Below are 25,854 nucleotides of genomic sequence, written 5' to 3'. Positions count from 1 at the left end.
TAAAAAAGTTTTCCTTGGCCCTCCCCCGCCTTTTCTTATTTTTCCTTGGCCCTCCCCCCGCCCCTTCTCATTTTTCATTGGCCCTCCCCCCGTACGCACCGGCCCTCCCCCCCCCGTAAATACCGTAGGGTCCCTTATTCATGCACATGTAACCTGTTTATATTGTGTTTCTATTTACCTTATCCTGCCTTATCACAGTCAAGTTCAGGTTTGTTATATGGCCCTATCAAAAGCACAACAAAGTGGTAAAATCCAATTCAAAATGGTTTATGTAAGGTGAAAACCTTGAACCCCACATACATTAATTCTTGAATAGAGATCTGGTTGTGACCAGTTTAAGCAAAGTACATATTTATCTTAACGTTTGTTATCACTTCCAAGTTCAAGTTTGTTATATGGCCTTATCGAAGGCAAAACAAAGTGGTCAAATGGAATCCAAAATGTTTTATGTAAGGTGGAAACCTTGACCTCCATACACATTAATTCCTGAGCAGGGATCTGGTTTTCTCATCTGGTAGTTCAGTTGAACATTTGACCCGATTTACATCCCAATTTACATGTGGGCAAAACCTTGACAGTACGAAAATGGGCGTATGTCAAATTTTTCCTGCATTGAAATCAGCCTGCTTTGCACGACTGTCAAGAATGTATGTTCCGATTGTATACCAGCCCTCCAGGTAACCTATGATTTCAAATCAGGCCAATTTTCGCTTCATGAATGGAGGAAAGATTTGAGGTCTTTGGGAACGAAGTTGTCAGACTGTAGGGGATACCCCATACAGAGCACGGATGATTGATTTGTGTATGTTTAAAATGGGGAAGGGTTAGAATACTTAGAAAGATACTGTACATTTGCCAGGAGTTAATTTTGTACTTGTAGGCCTTGTGTTATTTTAAGTTTGTGTTGTTTTAGTTGGCGGTTAAAAATGTATTAGTAAGTGTTTTGTTATTTGATGATTTTGTGGTAAAGTTTACCACAAGAGCTGCAAACATGTGACCATCGTGAATGCATCACAATTTACAGTAGTTGAAGAAAAATGACTCACCCTTTCAAATGATTAATTTCTATTACGTGTAGCTCATAATATGAAGTATAAAGGCCCTGCCAATTTAATTTGTTGGATCTCAGTTTAATAAAGATAATGGCCTCCAGTTTTCATCTTGATTTGTTGCTGAATGTTTGCTTGAAATATCTGAAAACCCAGGAAAAATTGGTACAGAAATAGAATGGTTTTCTTGCTGTATTTTGTACCAGGGCTATATTGTACAATGTATGTGCATCTGTTATAGATTTGTCTAGTTTGTATTCAAGTACATCTAAAGCCAGTCCATTCTTGACAAATTGGTTTGTTCCTAACTGTACCTAGATGGGCTTTGGGCTTCCAGCTTGTCAGAAATTGATTTATTAACACAAGACCACAGGAAAGATGGTATCAGTGTGGGTAATGGGATGGGAGGGCTCACCAAAATCCTACTGGAAGTTGTCCTTCAAATTTCCAATTCCAGGGCTACAAATAGCTATCTACAGAATTTACAGAATAATCTAAGATTGCATGCAAAATATAAATCGACTTACACGTTTGCAGGGTTTCAATTTGACAATATTTCAGACTTGAATCATACCTACATGGCTGGTGCAGTAAGACATCAATGCGGCATATGTAGGTATAAAGTATGAGCAGAATTTCATGATGACTGTGATGCTTTTGAGCAATAAGATTCATAAACTTGATAATGATAATAACACCAGGCTGAAGTTGTACTAAGGCAGTAACATTGCGGCTTGGGTATTTACGTTTAGTGCAAGTAAGATTTCTATAAGCTAGAGCCATGCTGTTGGCTACCGCTATACAAGGGCATCTGCTGATCTTTGTGGTCGTTTGTCGGATTCCCATCAAACGCATCGATCTATAAAATGGGGAAAAGAGGAGCAGACTCGAGATCTGTTTCCCGACGTGCCGCGTTAAATTCAGCGTAAATATACAGCAGATGACGGGTTTTACGGTGTTCTTACAGTAAATTCTACGAGGTAGCATTAAAGACGGAGCACAGTACTCAAGGTCACTATCGATTTCTCTCCTGTATTATGTGCGTGCCTGCCGTCGCTGACATATCTTATCGGAAAGAGGATAAAGCAATCCTTGATATCATCTGCGAACATGATTGTAATTTCACCGTTGTTGCTGAGTAGAATATATAACGTTGCGAGCCGTCGTGCGTCGGCTTTCCCTAGTGTATATGTATAGGGTTTGAAGTATGAAGATTGACTAGACCAATTTAATTTCTCTACAATCTTTGTAATGTGCTTCAATAGTGGTAACTTAATTGCTTTTCTGATTGATATTTTTCTGTTCTTTTATCTTGAAATTCTCTGGCTGCCATATGTGATTAAATTTTCATATACATGAAGAAAAATATTGAAAATTTTTTAAGGTTGGTTCAGTATAATGTTTTATTTATCTATGTGATTGTCTGGCAAGACGACAAGGGCCCAAGAATCTATGTGATCTGTAGTGCTAAGAAAGTTCTGAGTTCACAAAAAGTTTTTCTCCAAAATATGTCTTCATTCTACGTAATCACAATATTTTAGTCTGAAATTGAAGGTGAAATTGAATCGTCAGGAAGTCAAGATGTTACAAAGATTATCAGGTGCACAGCACTGTCAATTTCCTTCTAAGACCCAATCCAGTTGTGAATTATATGTAATTTGTGGGCAAATATCCCGGTTACTGGGTGCCGCATGTGAAAATCCTCGTAAAAGATTGCTATCTGATGAAGTTGCCTGTATACTTAGAGGTACATTTAGCCAGACGTAACTGCGCAAAGCTGTTACTGTAGCGGTAAAATGAGCCGCAATTCCCGAGGTCACGAGATCACATGATTTACGCCATACTGTAAGTGAATGAATTGGCCATAGGGGGGTGATCCACAATTGACAGATAGCAGCAATCCCTCTACAGGTTAAATCCTGCACACAGTAATTGCATAGGTGAAAATCCATTCAATGTTTCTTCTTACCATGATATTAAATTGTATTCAGGTCAGGTAGTGCTTAATATTGTGTATAACCCCATGTAGAGTTTAATATTGCTTATAAAGTATAAATGGCTTTTTCCAAATATTAGAGCCGTTGAGGAGCTCAAAGTCAAATAAGCTTAAGAAATATCACTTTTGCCCTTGTGTCTTTGTGATCAAGCAGATATGCCTTCAGGGCTCAAAATACTTTTTTTCTATATACCTGCACTGGTACAGGTACATGTAGCATTGAAAACTACCTGTACCAGACAAATTTTACTTATACCAAAACGGTTCAGAACAATTGCTATAATTGTTTATTTAAATAACAAGAATTAGAATGATAATGATTATAAGTTTTATGTTTCATAGGTGATGGTTAAAGCAAGACAATTTTTATTGCTGTGCCTTGTTCAATAGAACACCCACGTTATGTTTATGGGAAAAAATTATAGGTTGCAGGTTGATTGAGACCCACGTGTTACAAAAAAGGTGTCCAAATCATGGGCAGCAATCTTCACATTCCTGAAGTATGCCTGGGAGCTACTTACCTAATTGAGTATGCGAAATGCCACTCATGGTGGAGGTACAGACATAGCTGTCGGCAAAATGCTGTCTGAAAGATCAACTGAATACTTAGAGATTAACCTCTTCTTGGAATATCTTGTCAAGAACAGTTGAGAACTGAATGATGAATTCCTGAACCCTTTATTTCATGTTGTATTCATTTTAGCTTGTTACAATGTATCTTTTTGCTGCAATGCCAACATTTGTTAATGTTATCTATACAAAATATACATGAAAATATAGCCCATGTGATAATCATTGATTTGAGATTGTAAGAAATTCGGTTGCTGCAAGTAATATACATCAAAGAGGATGATAACACTTCGCATATTGTAAAAATATTGCATATCAGATAGCACACCTCTTAGGAAGTATGTACGGAATATTAAGTGACAACTGACATTATGTAACATGGTAGCATTGCTCATTTTGAGACCTTGGGGACTCTTCAAGGCCAGCAAGACAGAAATTAATTTGCAAGATGGTGGCTCATCTTTGCAAGGATAGTCATCCAATTATAGAAGCTGTTGGTTTTTTTCACAAATTATTTCAATATTGTATAATTAGTCCATTTTAAGTTACATTTGCAGGAAATATTATATGACACAGCCAATATGTTGTCAGGAAGAAGCAAATTGGTTTGCAAGATGGCATCCCCTCTACGCAAGGACAGTCTTTGCAAATATTATTTGACTTTTTGCTTGCGTTTGCCGGAAATGTTATATGGCACACCCAATAAGTTGCCAACTGAAGTTTTCATCATAATCACTGTCTGCTCAGTAACCTCTGATGACACCCAGTTCCACTCATTGTTAAACCATTCAAACCTGACTCATCAAGCACTGGGTAGTAGCTAAGTGACAACAGTAAAGTATGAATGCCCCAAGGCCATGGAAGTCCTTTGTTCTGAATGGGGCGGCACACTAGAGTAACATAAAGGACCTAAGGTGACCTCAGGCGCTTGTTAGTCACTTAAAACACCAGCAAAGGGTGGGAAAGACTCAAACAGTTTGGAAGAAAAGAAAGAAAGTGGGAGGTTGGCTTATGCTGGATTAGAGCTTGAGCTTATTGTTGAAAGAAGCTTTTAGTGAAAAATGTTAAACATTTCTTGTATGGAGACCTTGAAATTTTTCAAGCATTACGCTTTGTTGTCACCAGTCCTGTTGATTAGGCATAATTTTAACAGGTGTGACAGTCGTTAAAAGTCCATGCTGAATAAGCTATTCATGATCATTAGGCTGGGCAATGCCCTTGCCTGAAGCAGCTACGTGGAATCCTGTTTAGTTGCTGCTTTACTTTGTGTCTTTTAATGGCTTAAAAGCCATTGACTTTACCCCTGTACCTGTGAGACTTTGAGATGTGGTACTCTAAAGGTTGAGATACTGCACATGTAATAGCAGCTAATTGTACTCTTGAATATACAGTGTAATCAGGCTTATGGTACCCTAAACAGTACCTTGTTATAAAGATAAACATCTTCATTTGAAACTCAAGTGTTAAGGAGAAAAATCGACTCTGAAGGCCCCTTGCCTTAGTTACTTAATTTGCCAAAGTACAGTCTAGTCTGGCAATGTTTAGAAAGAGTAGAACAGTCTGTCCTCTCCCTGTATCCACAACATATACTTGACTTCTGTATAGTTTCTTGTCTCATGTTATTCAAGACGCTATCATGTTTTTCTTCAAGAAGGTATTCCTTATGGTAAACGTGAAGATAAGAGCTCTTGAAGTAGACGGTGAACTTCAAACCATGGCGATGTTTCAAGTACGTCGGAGCCTTGAGTGCTTCTCGAGCTTTCAACAGTTCATCTGGAAGCCATACATTACTGTTTGATGCCTCCCCCTGTGTGTGGCAGCTGTTACTGGAACTTTAAACAGTGTGATGCTGGTATGTCAGGAGGTGACGGCCTGGTACCACTGTGTACCAGGAAGTACCAGGCACAGGCTCTGCCTGTCACTCAACTTTAGGCGGCCAAATGAGGGGGTCTGGGTGCCTGCTTTTCTGGAAGGCAGAATCACTTTTTACCTCCATGAAAAATGGAGGTATTGTTTTTGGCGTGTCTGTCTGTATGTCTGTCTGTCTGTCTGTGTGTCTGTGTGTCTGTGTGTGTGTCTGTCTGTGTGTGTTTCCGCAACTTTGTGGTCAGCATAACTTCAGAACGCTTTTATGGATTGCGATGATATTTGGTGTGCTGGTAAGTCTTGGAAAGACAAAGGTCAAGGTCAAATATGGGCCTCCTGGTGGATGACCTTGGTACTGCAGCAGAACTTCCGGTTTTTGTATCTTTTGTCCTGAACAAGCTATGGTCTTGACTTTTTGGTGATAGATAGCTTATCCTGTCAGAAATAAGTGGCGTGAGTTTGGTCCCCCTAGCAGCTTGTTCTGGAACTGCAGGGCACTTTCTGGCGAAATGTTTAAAAGCCAATAAGTCCAGATAGGAACAACGTATTTTCATGATTTTTGGTGTGTAGGTAGCTGAGAGAGAGATGTACATGATTAAATGCAAATTATGCAAATGAGGACTTTATTTGCATAATTAATCAGGAAATTCTATGATTACAGTGTTTTACATTATACTACTTTCATACATGTAATGTATGTAACCTATGGCAGACAGATACTAATTATGCAAATGATGACCTAATTTGCATAATTTATGCAAAAATTCTATGATTTCTTAATGGTGAATAATGGGAATGTCATAATTGGGACATCTGTAAGTTAATCAAAAGTTAGCATACATCACGATGCATATATCATGTTAATGCAGAGGTAATTTGTATAATTAAAGAGGAAATTTACATTTACATATCAAGCCCATATTTCATGGAGGTATGGAGTCTCGGAATTCTTATTGTGATTTGTACATGTAAATCAAGTGATCTAAAGTTCTAATTCAGTGTACTTGGTATAATCAATGAGTCCTTGAATAAAATGTATTGTGTTAACTTTTACTCTAGTATTAGTAGTAAAAGAGTAGAGTAGCATCTATGGCCAGGTAGGACGTCAGTCCAGTAATGTTTCTAAATTTACCATAAAATAAATTGAAATGACTGCCATGAATTTTGACTTTTTGTGGAATTGTATTCCATTACTCCCCATATAGGCTCTCAATAAATAATGTGCCAAGTGTGGTTTGGCAGCACAGATGTCTCTGCTAAAGAGGGTATATTTTTACTAGTATTTGTTTGGATGAAGAAAGTTGGAAAAGCTATGTTTAGTTTGCTATGACTTTATTTTTTAAAGGTGATATGATATTAAATTCAAAGTTGGTAACAGCTTGTACCAGTACACTAAGATACTTTCTCGAGATGTAATAAGTAGTCTTATAGTTATGTAAAATCTCAGAAGCCTTTGTCTATGTATTGTAATTCATAGCTGCAAAACCTTTGACTTGACTGATCCAAGGAGACTCTAAAATGAGGTCAGTTGGGAGAATGTTACTTTGAAATATTTCTGTATTGATTTTGTTGAGATTGAGGTCAGGAGTAGGTCATACTCATAGGTAATGGACACAAAAATTAAGAAACCTTCTAAGTATAAGTTGGACAGGTGGGTGGGACTGTATCCTTGAAGGGTTGATCTTTTCGACACCTAGCAGTAGCTGCAATAAATTAAGTCTGGGAAAATACTGTAAATCACTTTCATGGTCTGAGTAAATAAATTTCATGGTCTGAGTAAAATGGACATGTTTGCGGAACTAGTACTATATGTTCGTGGTGGTGGCAGGTGCAGAAGAAAGAAAGTTGGCAAATTATTCTTTTTTTGATTTTTAAAAATTCCAGTTCACGTACATTGTAAATACGCATCAACACATAACATAAAGAAAGGACACTGAGAAAGAAAAAACTAATCCACGGAATTATTTGTTTGTGGTAATGACATATTTGTGGCACAGAAGTGACTGTGCGAAAACCGTGAATATAAACTTACCGCAAAAAAATCTGATTACAGTATTTTCCTACATTGATCACGTTTTGACTTACAGCCAAGCTAGGGATATTGCTACTGGCTAGCTTCTTGACTGAAGGGATTTGGCCTTTGCATAAGCTGGGGGATATCTCCACTGCAATCAATAATGGAGTAGGGTCTTGCTCAAGGTTTGACTCTGCTCAAGCACTCGATACTTGTTACTTCATTGATTTCCTTTAGCTTCAGTGATGGACAGCTAGTCTTCCTGGAGTACTGGAATAAAAGTTAAATATTAGAAGAATTACTAAGTACCTTATATAGAGTCGATAAGACATAATCAGCTGTTTTAATTGTTATTTGTCATATAATGTTATAAGGACCACCCTAATTCAGAGTCAAGCATAGTGGGTGATTGGATTAAGATTATGCATTTGGGGTATTTCTGAATTACCTTGCATAACTTACAATGCATTAATGCTAGAGCCCTGGTCTGGCATCCAGGCTAAGCTTTACTATAACCTTTATTCTTGCAGGTTTTGCCATCACGATACCTAACCTCATTTTTCCCCTGTTCAGACCCTCTAGCACAGCCCCAGCCGGAGCCATGCAGGAGTAACCAGTTTCAGTGTGAGAACAAGCGCTGTATCCCCGCTGGCTGGGTGTGTGACGACGATTACGACTGCAACAATGGCGACGGAGATCGCAGTGATGAGACAGACTGCCGTGAGTGGCTCTGGTGGCGCTTGGCTGCCAGCTCCTGGGTTTTATTCCTGACCCCACCTGTGTCTGCCTAATCTTTGTGTTCCAACTCATACTCATGACTGATTTTGTTCCCTTTTGTTCTTCAATAGAGTGTAGAAAGGGTCTTTTGAAGGAAAAAGAGAAATTTTTTTGCTATTTTTTCTATACATCAGTCTAATTCATCTCAAGTGTAAGCCGATCAGAAATGGTTACATTTTGTTTTGTCAGTTTTCCTCTTGAATACCCTCTCTTCTGCACTCTACAGTAAGTTGAAAATGAAGCAGTTTTTGCCCCACTTCATCTAATCAGTACAACTGTCTCCTAACTTGTTTTAACCGACATTTTACCTTTCATTTTAACTTTCAGCATTCTGTCATTTTCGCGATGAGAAAAATGGAGCATGTGTCACAAAATATCAATTTAAAACTCAAGATCTGCATTGGCATTGTTACTTACTCATTCAATTCAATTATTGTGTTTGTCTTTAACCTTTTTCTAACAGCATTGTTTGTTTTAACAGAACAGTTTTGTTTGTTTGTTTGTTTGTTTGTTGCTGTGTCTGTTGCATTATTACTAAACATTTTCAGCATGCCGGCATGTTCAGGAACTGCTTGAATGGGGCATGCGGAATGTTTGACAAACTTGACTTACTTGTGTTTTTTTTCCTAATATTGTTAAACTTTACATCTATGTTTTGTTACCAGATATTCATTATCATCATCGGTCTTCAGTTAGAACATGCAGCAAACAAACCAAACATCATAACATCATTTGTTGAAGGCATTACTAATATACCACATGTTATTTGTTGCGTTAACCTTCCAATTTGTGTATCAGTGCTAATCAATGACTTACAACTATAATACTTATTATCATATAGCCGGACGGCGTGGACCAATCAGAGGCCCGGATACCCGTGCTGTTATTTCCCGATAACAGCACATGTGGTGTTATGGCGGAATAACAGCACATGTCGTGTTATGGCTGATACCATTATGTTATAGGGTATAGGGGTAGCCTGACTAAATCGCGCTCCTGGCGGCCGCCGCCCTAGGTTGTAAATCGCGCTCCTGGCGGCCGCCGCCCTAGGTTGCCGACCCCCAAAAGCTTGATGTCAAGTACTCTCCAAGCAGAGGTTGGTGGGGGAAGATCGTCACCGTTTTATATATGCCTCGACGAGGCATATATAAAACGGTGACGATCTTCCCCCACCAACCTCTGCTTGGAGAGTAGATGTCAAGCACGCGTAAAGCTGGCGGTGTGTCGACGGCCCTGGTCTGCCATATATGGTTAATGAGATGCAAACGTCACGAACGGCCCTCAGACGGTGCGGCACCCAACAGAGATGGTTGCTATGGGCCTGTCGGTCGCTAACCAGTGATGGACGTCGGCGCGCCTTTCATGTCCCAAAATTGAAGTTTGGCCGAGGAAGGCGCGGCCACCCGCTCGCGAGTCGAATCTGTTTCTATTTTCCAAAGTTTCTGGAACTTCCTCGTGGGAAATGGGAGTCACACCGAGAGAAAAGAATCTCATCCACGGATTTGTATTTACGTCACGATTTTCACTCGGCTATGTCCACATTTCGCATCTCTGATTAGTTGAAGCGTCCGCTTCCGGCAGCGCCGGCGGTATTGAAGATTGACCGAGCCGACGCGCGTGTAAACAACTTTTCTTTCTTCGATATAAGCGCTAAAATGCTATTTTCCACAACCACACATCGATATTCTAGTGAAGAAATGCATAGTTTCAAGAATCAGTCGGGAAATTATATACTTCTATGCGGATTGTTAGCGTTTTTTGCGTCATTTTGTCGTCGCTGAACCCGGAAGTGTGGACCTCGCCCTCGCCGTGAGTTTTCTTTTACCCACAAAGTAATTAATTTCTAGCGTATTTTACCGATCAAAACAATAAACAACTCCCGCTTAGGAGAACCCAGTAACATTTTAGATTCCAGTATCGATAATTTGACAGGAGTCAACATCGTCAACAAAGCACAAGAATGTCGTCAACCCGCCGTTTTCGTTTGCTCTGCACTGTTTCACGATCTCGGTCTTCTCATAGCCGGTAGGAAGACACGCAAACACGTCGTTTCTCTGTTTAACGAAAAATTTTATCGCATTTTCCTGAAGCGGCTCTAGGGGCCAGGGACTCCCAAAGTCCACACACACTGACTCCAGAATGCACAAAAACTCGGTTTCGGGCTAGTCGCAGCCATTTTTCTGCTGCCCGCAGTCGATCAAATTTTTCGTCCCCGCCCGGTACTCCGCCCTTCTCCGGCTGCCTGGCGCCGTACCACGTGATGGCCCGGTCGGTTCCCACATTAATTCCTAATACTGGCTTCCTATTGGTGACTCCAGGAAAGGGAACGGGCCGCCCGACTTACAGCTATTCTGCCACAAGCTCTTGGGGTGGGGGTCATTAACGTCCAGCCGAGAGCTTGTATATACAGGCTGGGGTGGGGGTCATTAACGTCCAGCCGAGAGCTTGTATATACAGGCTAGGTATAGGGGCATGCGACTCTTTCTGTAAACCTTTGTAGCATTTTTCTGTCCAATAAACTTTTTTGTTTAGCTTCATTTAAACTACAATTTGCATTAAATGAAATTATCCATATTTGTTTTAAAGCGTATAATATATTCGAATGTATTTTTATGTATATATTTTATATATTAAAGCTGTTGTATTTCAAACAGGAATTGTGTTGATTGACAGTTTGGATAGGCTATATGATAATAATTTTAATGCACTGCCTTTTCCTCGTTGTATATGGTGTCATAACTGCATGGGCAGCTGCCATAACCACCTCATAAACCACCTCGTTCGCTTCGCTCACACGGTGGTTTATTCGGTGGTTATGGCAGCTGCTCATGCAGTTATGACACCATATACAACTCGGGGCAGTGCATTAACCCTTTATTATTATGCTTGATAGATGACATAAGTTAGTTTTAGAAACAAAAATTATTTCATTTTTGGACTGGAAAGGTTAAGAAACACACACTCATACAGCAAGAAAATTTGTTGTCACATTTTGAAAGTAATATGCAAATAGAGTACTGTAATAGAATTGGTATCGCCTATAACTATACAGGAACAGGAATGTTCCAAGGTCATTGTTTAATTCAGTAGTTTCCAGCATGAGGAGTGTCCAGCATGCTGCTTCTCATGGTTCACGCTCTGTTTTTGTCGTGTTTGTGTGCCACAGCGGATAAGACGTGCGGACCGGGGCAGTTTGCGTGTCTTGACGGTCTGACGTGCATCACGAACGGTTGGCGATGTGACGGGGAGGAAGATTGTACCGATGGTAGCGACGAATCTCCCGACATCTGTAAGTACACGACGCTCATAGTTTCACTGTTCACTTTCTGAACATTACCTCGTGAGACTGTAATTTAAGAGTCTTCAAAAGATGCAGTGGAGATTCTTTGAATGGCCGTCTGTGAAATTGTCTTCTAAAGTACATGATGTTCGTAGCTTTACTGTTCACATTTTGAACATTACCTTTTGAGACTGCAATTAAAAAGTCTGAAAGGGATAGTCAAGATTCTTGAATGGCAGTCTGTGAAGAACTTCAACTTCAGAAACATGCCAAGATGTATAGGTGTATTGTACATGTAAGTCATCAGTGAGTAGTTCGAAATTTGTACTTAAAAATAGGTTCAATTTTTTATTGCTAGCTTTTGAGTAGATGATAACTTTTATTTCTAATAAAGGCAACTTATGACTTCTAATTAAATGTACAGACTGTAAATTCATTGTTATTCATTTACATATTTTTAATGACTATAAACAATCAACATGATAGATTGACATAATTATTATTTTGTTTATGAGCATGTTCAACCAGTTTCTTTCCAGAGAAGTGTGCGCTGAACCAGAAAGATTTCCCAATCAAGTTATAATTGCTCTGTTTCTCACCACTTTTCCCTTAAACGTCCCCACCAAAGTCAAGGTTGATCTGAAAATCCTGTCTTCCTGAGTTTTGACGTCAGGCTAAGATCTGGCCGGATTTGTATGGACGGCCTTTCCGTTATGTTTACAGCGTTGACAATCCCTACAAAATCCTTTTTCCTTCTGACGGTCTCATGGACCCATCAAATAAAGTGTTGTGGGAAAGACTAGGGGATTCTAGGCAGGGAACGAAATACATATACTTATTTCTTCATACGTGCACTGCTACAGGTAACATTGAAGATTACCTATACCAGACAAATTTTACCTGTACTGCTCAGATGTTAGGAAGTATGGATCATGCTAAAACTGTTCAAAAACCATTGAGTCAGACATTGTTTCTTGTGCACTTCAAAGGTGGGAACAGTCAATGCAGCAAATAAAAACATAATTATGATCTTTTGTTGAAATGTTTTTCAAAGTTTCTTGTGACTCCTTTTTCAAAACTCCTAAAAAATATCCTAAGTAGATGTGTCTTGCAGTGATGTCACTGTGTTGTCGAATAGTCAATCTTAGTCAATGCTTTTTCATTGTTGTGACTGTCAGGCTTTGTAGCGTGGTAGCTTAAAATGTTGGAATTGCTTCCAGATTAGACATCTAGAAGAAAGGGTGTACTCAAATCTTTTCTCCAGCATGACTAGCTAGTTGACTTTCTTATGTTTTACCTGTTGCTGTGACTGTCAAGCTTGGGAGTTATGTTAGCATCTATGATAGATAGAGATACATTGTATGCTTAGATCTTTTCTGTAGTAGTACTAGCGAGATAACTTTATTTTGAGTAGTCAAACCTGTTAGCTTAGGCACATCCTGCCTTGCTTCCCCTTGTAGTTTACCCTGATAGATGCTAGCCCAGTTTTGCGTTGCGAGATTATTCTTTGTTTTTCTTTTTTTTTACTAACCTGGAACGTTTGTCTACAATAGTAGCATCATGGTGTGTGCGTACGTTTGGACCCAACTTCTTCTTTGCCTTCTCATTCCTTCCACCTATCCTGGAACCATAGGTACCTCTGGCTTGGGTAAGGTGTCATCTTGCTATTGAGAGAATGTCAAGGGTTGAAAGTAGCAACATAGGACTTGTTCTATATGCGAAATTTGCACATTTGTGAGGCGAATTTGTTTCTGGAGACCATCAAATTTCACCATCAATATCTGCAAGCATTGAAGAAAAAATTAGGCAACTCCTACTGATGTTCTTTTAAAAGGATTACATTATTTACAAAACAAAGGATTGCTGCGTAATCAGGGTATTATCTACTATCAAACAATCAATCAGTCAATCAATCAATTAAGCTATCTTTTGGTAACCAGCTTTTGGGAACTTTACAACCAAACGCCCTAGAGCAAAATTTTGAGCAAAATTTGTTGGTTTATATTTGGGAATAGCAAGCAACTGAACTGCTGAAAACCTGTCTTTCCGTACTTTCTCTAAGTTGAAGGAAGTATATGGCTTCAGCTTGTTGGTTGGGCTTTTTTGCTGTCTAGATAATACCCTGTTTCTGATACCAGCATCATTTCACAAGCAAAAGCTACAAATGATTATTACCTAAAGAACAAGTCCTATCTTATTCTAGCTAGTCTTTCGGACATTTAGAATAGAAGCTAATTTCAACCTCTTGATGCCTTCTATCATTCAGTCTAGACTATTGCTGTATCCTATTGAAATCATTTTCTTGTTTTTTTAAAAGCTTATTCGGTGCCTTTCTTTGACCTTATTGATGATAATATACCTGTCTTTGATTTATCTATTTTTAATTTTATGTTCATCTAATCTGGTATATTATGTTTCTTTTGCTTGTGTTGCAGTAGTTTTAGCATTTTGTTAGCTTAGAAGTGTGAATTCCTGTTGTTCTTAGTATGTGTCCCTTTTCGTGTTAAGTAAGGCGAACAAAATTCCCCAACATTCCCTAATCCTCTTTTCAAAGGACCTAAAATCTGATATGAAAGACAATAATTCCTTAAACCTTTACTATTGTTAAATCTGTAAACTTTTAAGTATCAGTGATGGAAATGACCTGAACATTATAATAGGAAGTACAAAAAGAAAAGGACATTGAGGAGGTAGTTTTCAGTTGTAGTTTAGTTTGGGTGCCACATAATGTTTTGCGCTGTACTTTCAGAGGAAAAAAATTGTAAACTTTACAGTACAGATTTTACTGTACTAGTGACCAGTACTGTACATAATGAAAGACTGGATACTACTACTACTAACTACTACTTTGCGCGTTCTAATGCTGCCAAATTGTACTGTACTTACTGTATGTATGTTGTACTACAATGTGTGCTCGGCAGGTCCTGAGTTGCAGAGTTACCAGTGTCCTGCCAACCACTACCGCTGCCTGCAGCAGTGTCCAGATGGTGGAGGCCCGTGTACAGAGACGTGTGTTCACTATGACACTCTGTGTGACAACAACCCTGACTGCCCTAGTGGTGACGATGAAGGGCCGCAATGTACCAGTGAGTTTCGTCTTTTTCTTTCTTTCTGTATGGGTTTGGATGGATGCTGTGTGACAAGCTGAATAAAAGTTTTATATGGGAACTATGCGGCTCCAAATGTCTTACTGAGGGACAACTGCATGTGCAAGATGTCGGTTAGCTTGAGGAATGAATCCACTCTACTATACACTGGGTTTGGCTACAGTTTTACATGTAGCTGATGCAGAACAGCTTGCTCTTAGGTTGATACAAAGTACTGACTTTCTTGTTGAGCATAGAAAAGGTTTGCAAACTGACATAAGGAAACACTGAAATATTGACATGAAAGTTTTTGTGAGTTGGTAATCTATATCTAGTGAAAAATTAAACTGTTCTCCAATTAACTCTAGTCAAATTTCTTTAACTCAGAGAACACCTCAATTTTTCACTATACTGAAGTACTCATGAATTTTGTACAAAACTGCCCAGATACTAGCCACTAAACATCTACACGCATATGCACTGACAGAGATAGATATATAGAGATAGGAATGGGAGGACACAGACATAGACTGCTCTACTTTTTTAATAACTTTACAGAAAAAATATATCATACTTTATATCTAGTCTAGTGATAAACTTTGGCTTTAAGTTTGATATCCTGTTGAATGTGTGATTCCAGCATTACCCCGACTGTGTGCCAATGGAAGGGGAGACTGCCAGGAGGCCTGTACTGTGTCGAGTGCAGGCCGGGTCTGCTTCTGCAGAAATGGTTACGTGGTCAGTCCAGACAGAACTTGTAAAGGTCAGTATGTCATAATATGTTGAATAGTTTGCAGTTGCTACATTACTAAAGAAATGCCCTGTGCAGTCCTCCTAAATTGTTATTGTAAAAGTCTAAAGCAAATGTCAACAAATTCGGCAACTTCAATTCAGTCAAAGTCTTTTTTCACATAATACAAGTAGGATGTTAAACAAATTACACAATCTTGTTTTTATCATTATGATAGTAGTAAAGAAATCCATTTTAACTGTATGAACTAATATCCAAAAACTACTTTGACTGTACAATCTTGAATGAAAGGCTAGAAGTACAATGAATCAATCAGTAGATTTTGATTTAATTATACATTTGTATAGATCTGCTAGCTGATTGTTGGTGCCTTGTACCAAGCTGATGCACTCTATCTGAGCATTCATATACTATGACAAAGACTATAGATGGTGCTTTATTTGCTTATCATGTGAAATGAATTGTTCTTTCTCCCAGACCTGAATGAATGCGAGCTCCCTGGCTACTGTGATCAGCTGTGTGTGAACACAGAGGGATCTTACACCTGCTCCTGTGCATCTGGGTACACCTTACTACCTGACAAGAAAACATGCAGGGCTCAGAACAGTAAGATACAGCTCAGCATGTTATACATATATTAAACAATGTTGCAAAACGTATTGCCATGACTTTGACTTTATTTGGATCCACATTTAGCCAACATGTACTGTACTTTCATAAATATAATGCTGGTTGCTGTACATGTAGATTTGTCACAACTAATGATTTGTCACAACAAAATTAAACTTTTTAGAAAACCAAGCTGTACATGTATATCTAGTACTTGTTCAAGTTGAAGTATGTAGCTTCCAGACATTGCACCATGAAGATTCATAAAATACTAAGTTCAACTTGATAATGACCAGTGTCATGTCTTTTTTTCATTTCCCTCTCAGTTTTTACACTCCAATTTTATACAAAGTCGATAGCAGTAGGTGCCATACATTGAATATTGTACAATTGTGCAACAAAGTTTTTTACAATCTCCTCCTGGTATATGTATGATAATCAATGTATGTTTGTGTTCCCAACCCCCAGACGACAGTGCAGTGCTGGTTGTAGCCAACCGACAGCGGCTGAACATGCTGTACCTGAACGGCACAGCTGTACCCGGCAAGGAGCTCATCACAACTGGAGCCATGGCCATGGACATCTCTCTGGTTGATAACAAAATCTGCTGGGTTCAGGTACGGAGTTTCCCAAGAATAAATATTGTGCCACAATAATGGTTGAAGCCTCATTTGATCAAACGTAGGTAATTTTGTATACCAGAGGAAAGAAATCATAGATTGCAGATTATACAATGTATACCGTTAGTATTTCTTACTCAGTGAAGAAAGACATGCATGTATATGTACTAAGAGTTTTCTTTACCAGAACAGTGTAAAATTTAGAATGATAGTAACTGTCAGGCACATTGTACGTTTAGTTAGTTTCTTTCTTACGCATTGAGAAGGACATCACCCACGTATAGTTAGGGGCTGTCTAAAATCCTAAGGATTTGGGGAAACTGCAGTTTGTTTGTTCTCCGCTAGGTGGAGGAAGACGTGTCCAAGAGCAGCCTGCGATGTGTTCAGAGAAGTAACTTTACCCAGGCCGGAGCACAGGTGCAGAAGCTGACTTCAAGTGTCCACCGTGAGTAGAACTTGCTGCTACTACATGTTTCAATTTGAATTCTAGATATGTTGTGTATGTCTGAAATTATACTGTAATTTTCTTGAGCAAAAAAAATGGTGTATATTCAACTTAAGATATGCACTCAAACAGTGCAAGAGACCACCTCTACATATGGAACACATATGGTTCAATGTTACCATTTTTTGGTGCCCTTATAGATAATTTTTGCCATTAACACAAGAATCCTGTCCATCGTGATCACCCAGTCCACATGGACCAAATTTTGTTGGCTCCCTGCATGGCAGTTTTTAGCAGTTCTACAATGGTCTAGTTAATTGAAAGAAATAAGAATGTGACATATGAGTTGAAAACATTGAAAGGAAATTTGGCAACATAATTTAAAAATCAATCCTAAGAAGTTTTGTCTAAATTCTATTGATTTAATCTTTTTTCAGATGTTGAGCAGATGGCGTATGATTGGCTGACAGGTAACATGTACTTCACGGATGATGAGGCTGACCGAGTGTTTGCGTGTAACAAGGAGGGGCGTGTTTGTGTCACTGTGATCGAGGACAGAATCGCCAACCCACGAGGCATTGCACTCGACCCCACACGGGGGTAAGGCTTGCTTAAATGTTTTCAGCCCATGAGTACATTGTAGTCAAGTGGTTGGCAACCCTGCCTCAAGACCAAGGAGTTGGGAGTTCGAATCCCGGCTGTTGTCGCTCACCCGACATGCATGCTACTGTAAAAGGTTGCAGTCCTTTAGGATGGTCCACTGTTCATTGTGCTTGTCGAAAAGAGCTAGGGGGAATTTCTCTGGTACAATGAACCTGTAAATACTGTACATAGCGCCTGTCTTCTTTGTCACGACCAGTGGGAGATTAGCTCTTCAGTGAGTTAAAACTGGATTAGGATGTCTTTCCTTGCTTAGTGTAGATAAAAAAACAGTGAAAAGATCCATCTATCTTCTTCTTATCCGAGTTTTACGTCTATTGATTCCCCGAATCGGGGGTATAGACGTGCTTGCACAGGTGCATGTTTGGGCTTGTCATTTTGCCCCTCAGCATGCTGAGGTGCACAACAGCAAGCCTGTGCAAGACTTTTTTTGAAGCAAGGTTTTTACTGACTGGATGCTCTTCCTAACGTCAAACTCTAAAGTTTTTTGACAGCTTTCAGAGACTGGCTGTATGAGGAAATGTGTGTTAAGTGCCTTTCCCAAGGGCACAACATCGGGGTATGTAGTAGGTGGATTTGAACCCAGGGCCCTTGGGTCCCGGGCCGAAAGCCCTACCACTATACCACACGACGCCACACAGACGCCACACATCTATGTGTTTATTAAGACTTAGTACATCATATTCTAGTAGGATCATATTCTAGTTACAGGCTAAATAAACCAACAGTTGGATAACATCTGTGGAGGAAGAAACCCAAATTGAAAATTTTCTGGTTGCCTTAATCCTGAATTATCAATGATCAGAGCTTATTTTCTTGCAAAGACCTGCATATATTCAACATATCATGCTGCCTGGTAGACAAGAGTAATATACAGTCAGATCACAACAGATGTTTAATTTCACTTGTTATTTTCTCAGGTTGATGTTTCTCTCTGACTACGGCTCCACACCGCGGATTGAGAAAGCCCACATGGACGGCACCAACCGGTCTCAGATTGTCACCAGTAAAATCGTCCTTCCCCACGGCATAGCCCTGGACATCGTGACACAGACTCTCTACTGGGTGGATGCCTACCTCAACTACATTGAGAGTGTGGACTACAATGGACAAAACAGGAGAACAATTGCACAGGGACCAATGGTAAGTTTTAAGATTCAAAATGTTGTCTGAATACACTTCGAGTAATGTTCTACTTTGTACCTGTACATTTTTTTCAGTCACAGCATTGCCTAATAGCCATCTTAAATTCGACTGCTTTGAATACTAACTGTTAGCTTAGTTCCATGTGGAGAGAGCAATTGTATAGCAGCCTAGTGTTCAAGCAGTGTTAATTCTGCAATTGTAATAATTTCACTTGTGTGAAAAAAAGTGCAAAAGCTCTCTTCACACTTGAACTGTAGGTCATAGATAAGAAAAACTTTTCATCACAGGTGAAAAAAGAATAACATACACGATTCAGAAATCCATTTATTTTAAACACACTTCAGTCTCCGCAGCCTGCATGTATCTGTGCACTTCTAGAGTTAGACACTAAATGCTGCAATACCCTATCCCAACACTAGGTGGAGCACCTGTACGGCATCACAGTGTTCGAGCGTTACCTGTACGCCACGGACTGGCACGAGGACACCATCATCCGTGTGGACCGCTGGAACACCTCCGCTCCCATCGTTACCCTGGCAACAGACTTTAACCACGCCGGGTCCCTGAAGGTGTTACACTCTGTAGTACAGCCTGTCATCCGTAAGTAGAATGTTGTACTTTTTGTGTACTGTGTGTTGCCTCAAAATGTAGAATAAGTTAATTCCTCAGTAATAACAACAGTGCCAGAAGATCTATTTAAAAAAAAATTACATCATGTTAGAAAATCACAGTGGTAAGTAAGTAACTATATTATTATCTGTCTTGTTATCTGCATTATGATTTTATCATGTCAGAGTGGTTTTTAGTCACTTTTGCAAGTTTAAAGTGGGGGGAAGGAGGTAAAATCATCTTTATTTCAGTGAATACAAGATGAAAATTGCTTAGTTAAAACCTAGGAACACTGGATATGATGTACAATGTAGCAGTCACATAATGTGAACCTGTTACTTACAGAGTTATTTTTTTTAACACATGGCAGAGCTGGTAGTGACTCATATCAACATGAGGTTTTTTGTTTTCTTTGTACCAATACTATGAGTCTTAAAGAACATGCCCTTTCCTTCCTTTCAGCCGACCATGCCTGCATGTCTAACCAGTGTCAGGACATCTGTCTGCTGGCTGGGAGTAAGGACAAGAAAATCTGCAGATGTCGACCTGGCTTCTCTCTCAAGCCTGATGGAAAATGTGAAGGTAAGATCCAGTCAAAGTGCTACAGCAGTATTCACAGATGCTTCATTTTGAACCACTTGTTAAGACCATCAATTTCTGTCCAAGGTGTTACATGAAATTAATCATTGTACTTTTGACAGTCAGTAAATTGATGTTATTGTTTTTGACAAAATGTTTAACTCATTGGCAATCATTTGTTGATTCTTTACTAGTTTTGAAATGTATAATTTTTTACGTGAAGGGAATCTTATTGTTATCATAATTATGCTAACCTTTTAAAATTTGTGTGAAATGTCATTTGCTAACAAGTTACTGCTTAAATTATTCCACTAAATAAAATGAGGTATGATCAATGTTTTTCAAGTTTAAAATCATGTTTAAAATCTAGTAAAGTGTATAAAATCTTGAACTTTTGTCAAATGATTTTAGCAACTTACAGTTTTCCCCAAGTTTTCTTAACTCGTGGGAAAAAAAGCAACTCAAGCATGCTAACCTCCGATATGTTTTTGTTCCAGCTTCCAAAGATGAGACTTTCCTGGTCTACAGTAAGAGCCGTCCAGGCGTCATCAAAGGGATCTCTCTCACACCAGATGACTACACGGACAAGATGGTACCCATAGAACACCTGGACAACCCTCGTGCCTTCGACTTCCACGCAGCCGAGTCCTACATCTACTTCTCCGACCCGACACAGTTCAGGATCGGGCGGCAGAAGATCACGGGAGAGGACCACCAGATACTGGTCAACTCCAGTAAGTTGTTTCATTTCTCATTGTCTATGGTTGTAGTGACAGAGTGTGAAAGGGAAGGAAAGGTTCCAAGCCAAAGCCCCTGTCACCCATTCAGAACTTTCTCCCAACCACCATCCAACGCATGGGAGCAGTCTGATCACAGTTAGACCACGCCTACCTGACTATACAAATCAAATCAAATTTGAGTTAAATTTGAAACAAATTTGACCCAACCAACCTACTCTAAAGGAGGATTGGGGGTGGGAGGTAGTTTGGCCAGTTTGTTCAAATGTTTTACTTAAAAGGTGAAAAACATATTAGTCTAAGGGAGCCTATAGGCTTTTTTCTATAGATCTTTGAGTTTAGATGTAGGTTTTGGCATTGTTATCAGATTGTTATCATATAATTATCCTTCCACTATGGCACATTTTGCTCAAAATTAACCAGCTTTATAATGGTTATGGAAGCCTGTGAAAGAAACAGTGTGCAGTGGGTTTTCTGGTGTGCTGGTTGCAGACATGCATTATGTAGTCCTAGAAGCAGTGCGTGGGGAAGCAAGTCATCATTTGAACTCTCTAGATTATGTAAGAATTGACTATTCTTGTTCTTACAGCGTTTTACAATGAGGAGGGTGATTACGTGAAGGGTGGTAAGTCTGATGTGAAGTTTTTGAGTGAAGAGCTTCCCATCTATGTCCTAATCTTCACTGGTGTCCTTGTAGTTTGTTTGTTTCTTTCAGATAAAATGCTGTCATGGCCAAAGTTTTATCTTGACATGTTTCTGTTAGGGTTAAAAGCTAAGCAATTTCAAAGAAAGAACAAGTTTCTACATTAAATATTCCTCAAATGCCAATTTTGTGTATTCTTTGAACAAGAAAGAAAGGAACTATTTCCAAGAAATTGTTCAGATACAGCCTGATAAGTAGTTGACAAAAAAATGAGACATTTGATTTTCATTTTTTTTGTTCTTCATCCCACATTCACTGTGTGTCCTCACAGTCACACAGCTTTGCGTTTGGCTTCCGACACTGTTTTTAACCCAAGTCAAGATTGTTTTAAGAACATGGCTAAGAGCAGGAGAAGTTAAACAGAGTGCTTTGGCTTGACATTTTTCAGGGATCTGCCCAGAAATGCAGACTATGATCATGGTGCTAGGGGTAAAACTCTAGCATTTTGACTTTTCAGACACAAAAGAAGTCTGACACATTCAGTAGAAAACCCTATTGTTGAACATCAGCAATAGTATAACAGTGCTTGTATTACAGATTGGTACTGTTATACTATTCTTTAGGGAGGTCCCTGTCTTTCCACCATGTCTTTTGTAGGTGCTGGTCCTAACTTACTGTTCTGTCTACAGGGAGTGCTGTGTGCAGTTTGTACTTCAACCTGTGCTTGAAGTTTGGCCTGCTTTGTTTTTGTTTACTACCTGGGCCATCATTTACCACTTGAGCTCTCCAAGTTATATTTACAGTGTTAGAAATACCCAATGCAGTCTGCATTTTGTTGACATTTTCAATATTGCAGAAGAAAAAATTCAGCAACCTGCAATTTTGCAACTGAAAAAATCAGGCTAGGGGTTCAATGATGTTGGCATATTATTGGAGAGTACAATACATTATGAATGGCCCAGGGAGAACAAAGCATGAACTGCTTGATTTCCACTCTAAGGTACATTCTCCTGGTGTGCTGTAGGTTGGAGTGCTGAAGGTTTAGTGTGTGATCTCTGTGTGTCCTGCCACTGTCATTGGTTTGCGGTGGTGCAATTTGTTGTATTGACTTTAACATGATGATTTGATTTTCAGGGCTAGAAATACCCACCTGCAATCTGGGATTTGCAGGCATTTTTTTCCACATTGCCATTTTTAGGAGGCAAGAAAAATCTCCAAGCAGATCTTTCAGTGGCTACAAAGACAAGTTGGCCAGGCAGTATTCATTTGCTAGTCAGTTACCATTTGTCACCCAGTGTGAAAAAAGATTCCAGTACAAAAAAGAAAGGCAAACAAAAACGCACAGAAAAAAGTAAAAAATAAGGTGAAGCCTAAACCTCTGCTTGGAGAGTAAGGAAAATATTGAATTTTTTATTATGGCATTTTTGATTCTCAATTCTTTAGTGATGTATTTGGGCCTTTTTAAAGGTTCAGCAGTTAAACAAACTAAAGAGTTTAAAGTATTTGCAGTGAGTGACATGCTGAAATGATTATATTTCCCAGGTTTGAACAACTGCGAGGGAGTTGCGGTGGACTGGATCGGAGGCAACCTGTACTGGACTGACGATGGACTGAACACGATCAGTGTGTCACGTCTGGACGGGACCCACAGACGGACACTGATTTCAGGAAACATGACCCACCCCAGGTCTATTGTAGTGGACCCCACCTCTGGGTAGGTTGAAAGGGCTGTACCTGACGATCTTACATGTATGAAGCATATATAAGCTAATAGAAGCATGCTATTGGGTAAAGAACTTCATTGCAAAGATACAAAGTACATGTATGGCAACAACTATTTAACATAGTACAGAAGAAGATATAGTTGAACGTTGAATGTGTAGCATGTGTAAAGGTAGCATCTTCAAATTCAATGTTTTTCTTAGTGGTATGTTGGAGCTTTACCATCCTAAATAAGTGTACGGAAGTCAGATCAGGAAGATTTTTGGACCTTCAATAAAATTCCCATATATATATGTTATAGACTAACTCTACCTTTGATATGAGGTTGAAATTTTTGCTTGTAAGCCTTCTATTTTTCAGTGACCTATTGTACACGTACTTGCCAAATGTTACCAAACTAGAACTAGTTGCAGAGAATGGACTTCTGATCAAAATTATACTGTGGATGTCTGTCTAAAGTCACAGCCTTTATCCTACAGAATGATGTACTGGTCTGACTGGGTGGATGACATCACCGACGAGAAGTTTGCTAAGATTGAGCAGGGTGTATTCATTCCTCAAACTAAACAAAATCTATCACACCGCAGTCACCCCTCAGTAAAACATCTGGAGCTGCACATAGTTCTTGTTTAGAACTTTCATTCATGGATGCCATAATGATTGTATTGCAGAATGATGTACTGGTCTGACTGGGTGGATGACATCACAGATGAGAAGTTTGCTAAGATTGAGCAAGCTTGGATGGACGGAACCAACCGTAAGGACCTGATTAACAGGGACAACACCGCTATCCTCTGGCCCAACGGACTGGCCCTGGACCACGTCAACAGCAAACTGTACTGGGCAGACGCCTTCTACGACAAGATCATGAGGGTGGACCTGAAGAAGGGGGATGTTGGGGTGAGTTGGTTTTTGACATTCACATAGAACTGTATGATGGACAATCATGAAATTCCTGACAGTAAACTTCAGAATTGGAGAAAAAAATGTCAGACCCTAGCTATCCTGTATTCTGTACCATCCAACAATGGTAGAAGAATGTTTGTCACAATCAAAATTGCAATTTGTCCTTGCACCTTTGATTCCCAACCTTAGGTGTTAAGAAAGGATCTAGAAATTTTCTTTTAATGATTATGAAATCTCTTTTAATAGGGACAAATCTCTTCCTGCTCACATTTAGTCTTTTGCTAGAGTTCAAAGAGATTCAACACTCTACTATGGTGATAACAAAAATTTTAGATTTGAATGATGTGACTAATGGTTTTTAACACATGGTGTCTGAGCAAGAAGGCAGTAGAAAATAGAGCTGAACACAAAAATGATATCATGTTTACTGTTGATTGTCCCCAGGCTGTGTATAAGGGAGAGGTGCTGATCCATCCGTTTGGCCTGGCTCTACACGAGAACCACATCTACTGGACAGAGTTCCGCACAGGGGAGATCAAGATGTTAGACCTGAATGACAACAGCAGCATCACACACATCAAGTCTGACCAGGCTCCTCTGTTTGAGATCAGAGTCTACAGCAAGAGTCTGCAGACTGGTAAGTAAAGTTTGTTTGTTTCTTTCTTTCTTTCACAACTAGTAGACTGCCTTTAGGCGCAACACACCAGTTTTGTGCAGTGAGTATGGAGTACAAGCTACTCAAGACTTGACACATAGGGAAGAACCTCACTATTTTGAAGTTGGAGACCATTGTAGTTACTGGTTACTGTATTTGTAGTAGCATACGGCTGCCTGAATCTACAGTAAAAGTCTTCAGACAGGTAAGTTGTGAACTTGGCAGTCATTGAACAAATGTAACACAGGCATAGTGCTTTTTTTCTTGTATGTGTGCTGTTACAAGAATGCTGTGTATTAGTAGTATGTCAATTGTTGCATTTTGTATCTGAGATCATTTATTTGCTATTGAAATTGCAACTGTTACTACCAGTCACTTTATCTGACTTGCAAACCTATATTGTTTGACTGTATAGTCACGAAAATTGTTTTTTTTTTCCAGGTTCGAATGCTTGTGCCTCTAACGTCAAAGTGTGCCCGTCTCTGTGCCTCATCACTCCTGGGAACAAGCCTGTGTGCAGCTGTCCTGATGGGCAACAGTTCATGGAGGACGGCAACAACTGTGAAGGTCAGTCGCACAGAATAGAACAGAATTAGAGAACATTCTGGACAGAACAGAAGTTTCCAGGTAGAACACGACAGAACAGAATAGAAAAGAATAGGACATTCTGGACAGAACAGAATGGAGAATAGCACAGAACAAAAGAGATCAAGATGGAGAAGAACATTTTGTGTCACATAACAATATTAGTAGCCTCTATTTTGTAGAAAAAAAGACCATTGCTTGAGACTTGTCCTTTAGCTCTGTCAGTCAGTCCCTTAATCATGAAGTAACTGTACAACACACTAACACTAGCACCAGTTCCCAGAGTGTTTACCTGTATGTGGATGGCATTCAGCACCAAGGACAGGCGCATTTTTTGTAAGGTTAGTGCTCAGCACAAGGTACAGGAGTGTTAACCTGTGTATGGATGGCATTTACCACCAAGGACAGGGGTGCACTAGTACTCAGCACCAGGTACAGGAGTGTTTACCTGTACACTGTATATATGGATGGCGTTCAGCACCAAGGACAGGTGCGTTTGTATGTAGTTAGTGCTCAGCACCAGGTACAGGAGTGTTTACCTGTATGTGG

General features: G+C 39.5%; 1 protein-coding gene across 1 annotated transcript in view; it reads left to right on the top strand.

Moving 5' to 3' along the window:
* LOC109479030 (low-density lipoprotein receptor-related protein 1-like) overlaps positions 1-25,854 on the top strand; it is a 100,535-nt gene that overhangs the window by 13,890 nt on the left and 60,791 nt on the right. The window contains exons 2-18 of the mRNA XM_019780871.1: positions 8,069-8,215; positions 11,439-11,561; positions 14,474-14,638; positions 15,279-15,401; positions 15,867-15,995; positions 16,467-16,615; positions 16,964-17,063; positions 17,501-17,663; positions 18,644-18,866; positions 19,289-19,469; positions 19,941-20,060; positions 20,555-20,791; positions 21,384-21,419; positions 22,980-23,151; positions 23,831-24,059; positions 24,510-24,702; positions 25,162-25,287. Of these exons, the coding sequence (XP_019636430.1) occupies positions 8,069-8,215; positions 11,439-11,561; positions 14,474-14,638; positions 15,279-15,401; positions 15,867-15,995; positions 16,467-16,615; positions 16,964-17,063; positions 17,501-17,663; positions 18,644-18,866; positions 19,289-19,469; positions 19,941-20,060; positions 20,555-20,791; positions 21,384-21,419; positions 22,980-23,151; positions 23,831-24,059; positions 24,510-24,702; positions 25,162-25,287 (2,616 nt within the window). The remainder of the gene's footprint in view (positions 1-8,068; positions 8,216-11,438; positions 11,562-14,473; positions 14,639-15,278; positions 15,402-15,866; positions 15,996-16,466; positions 16,616-16,963; positions 17,064-17,500; positions 17,664-18,643; positions 18,867-19,288; positions 19,470-19,940; positions 20,061-20,554; positions 20,792-21,383; positions 21,420-22,979; positions 23,152-23,830; positions 24,060-24,509; positions 24,703-25,161; positions 25,288-25,854) is intronic.

Source organism: Branchiostoma belcheri, unplaced genomic scaffold (assembly GCF_001625305.1).
Source record: "Branchiostoma belcheri isolate BF01 breed outbred unplaced genomic scaffold, Haploidv18h27 scaffold46, whole genome shotgun sequence".
In the NCBI taxonomy this organism is placed as follows: domain Eukaryota; kingdom Metazoa; phylum Chordata; class Leptocardii; order Amphioxiformes; family Branchiostomatidae; genus Branchiostoma; species Branchiostoma belcheri.
The sequence above is the reverse complement of the archived record's forward strand: the minus strand, read 5'-3'. Positions and strand labels throughout refer to the sequence as shown.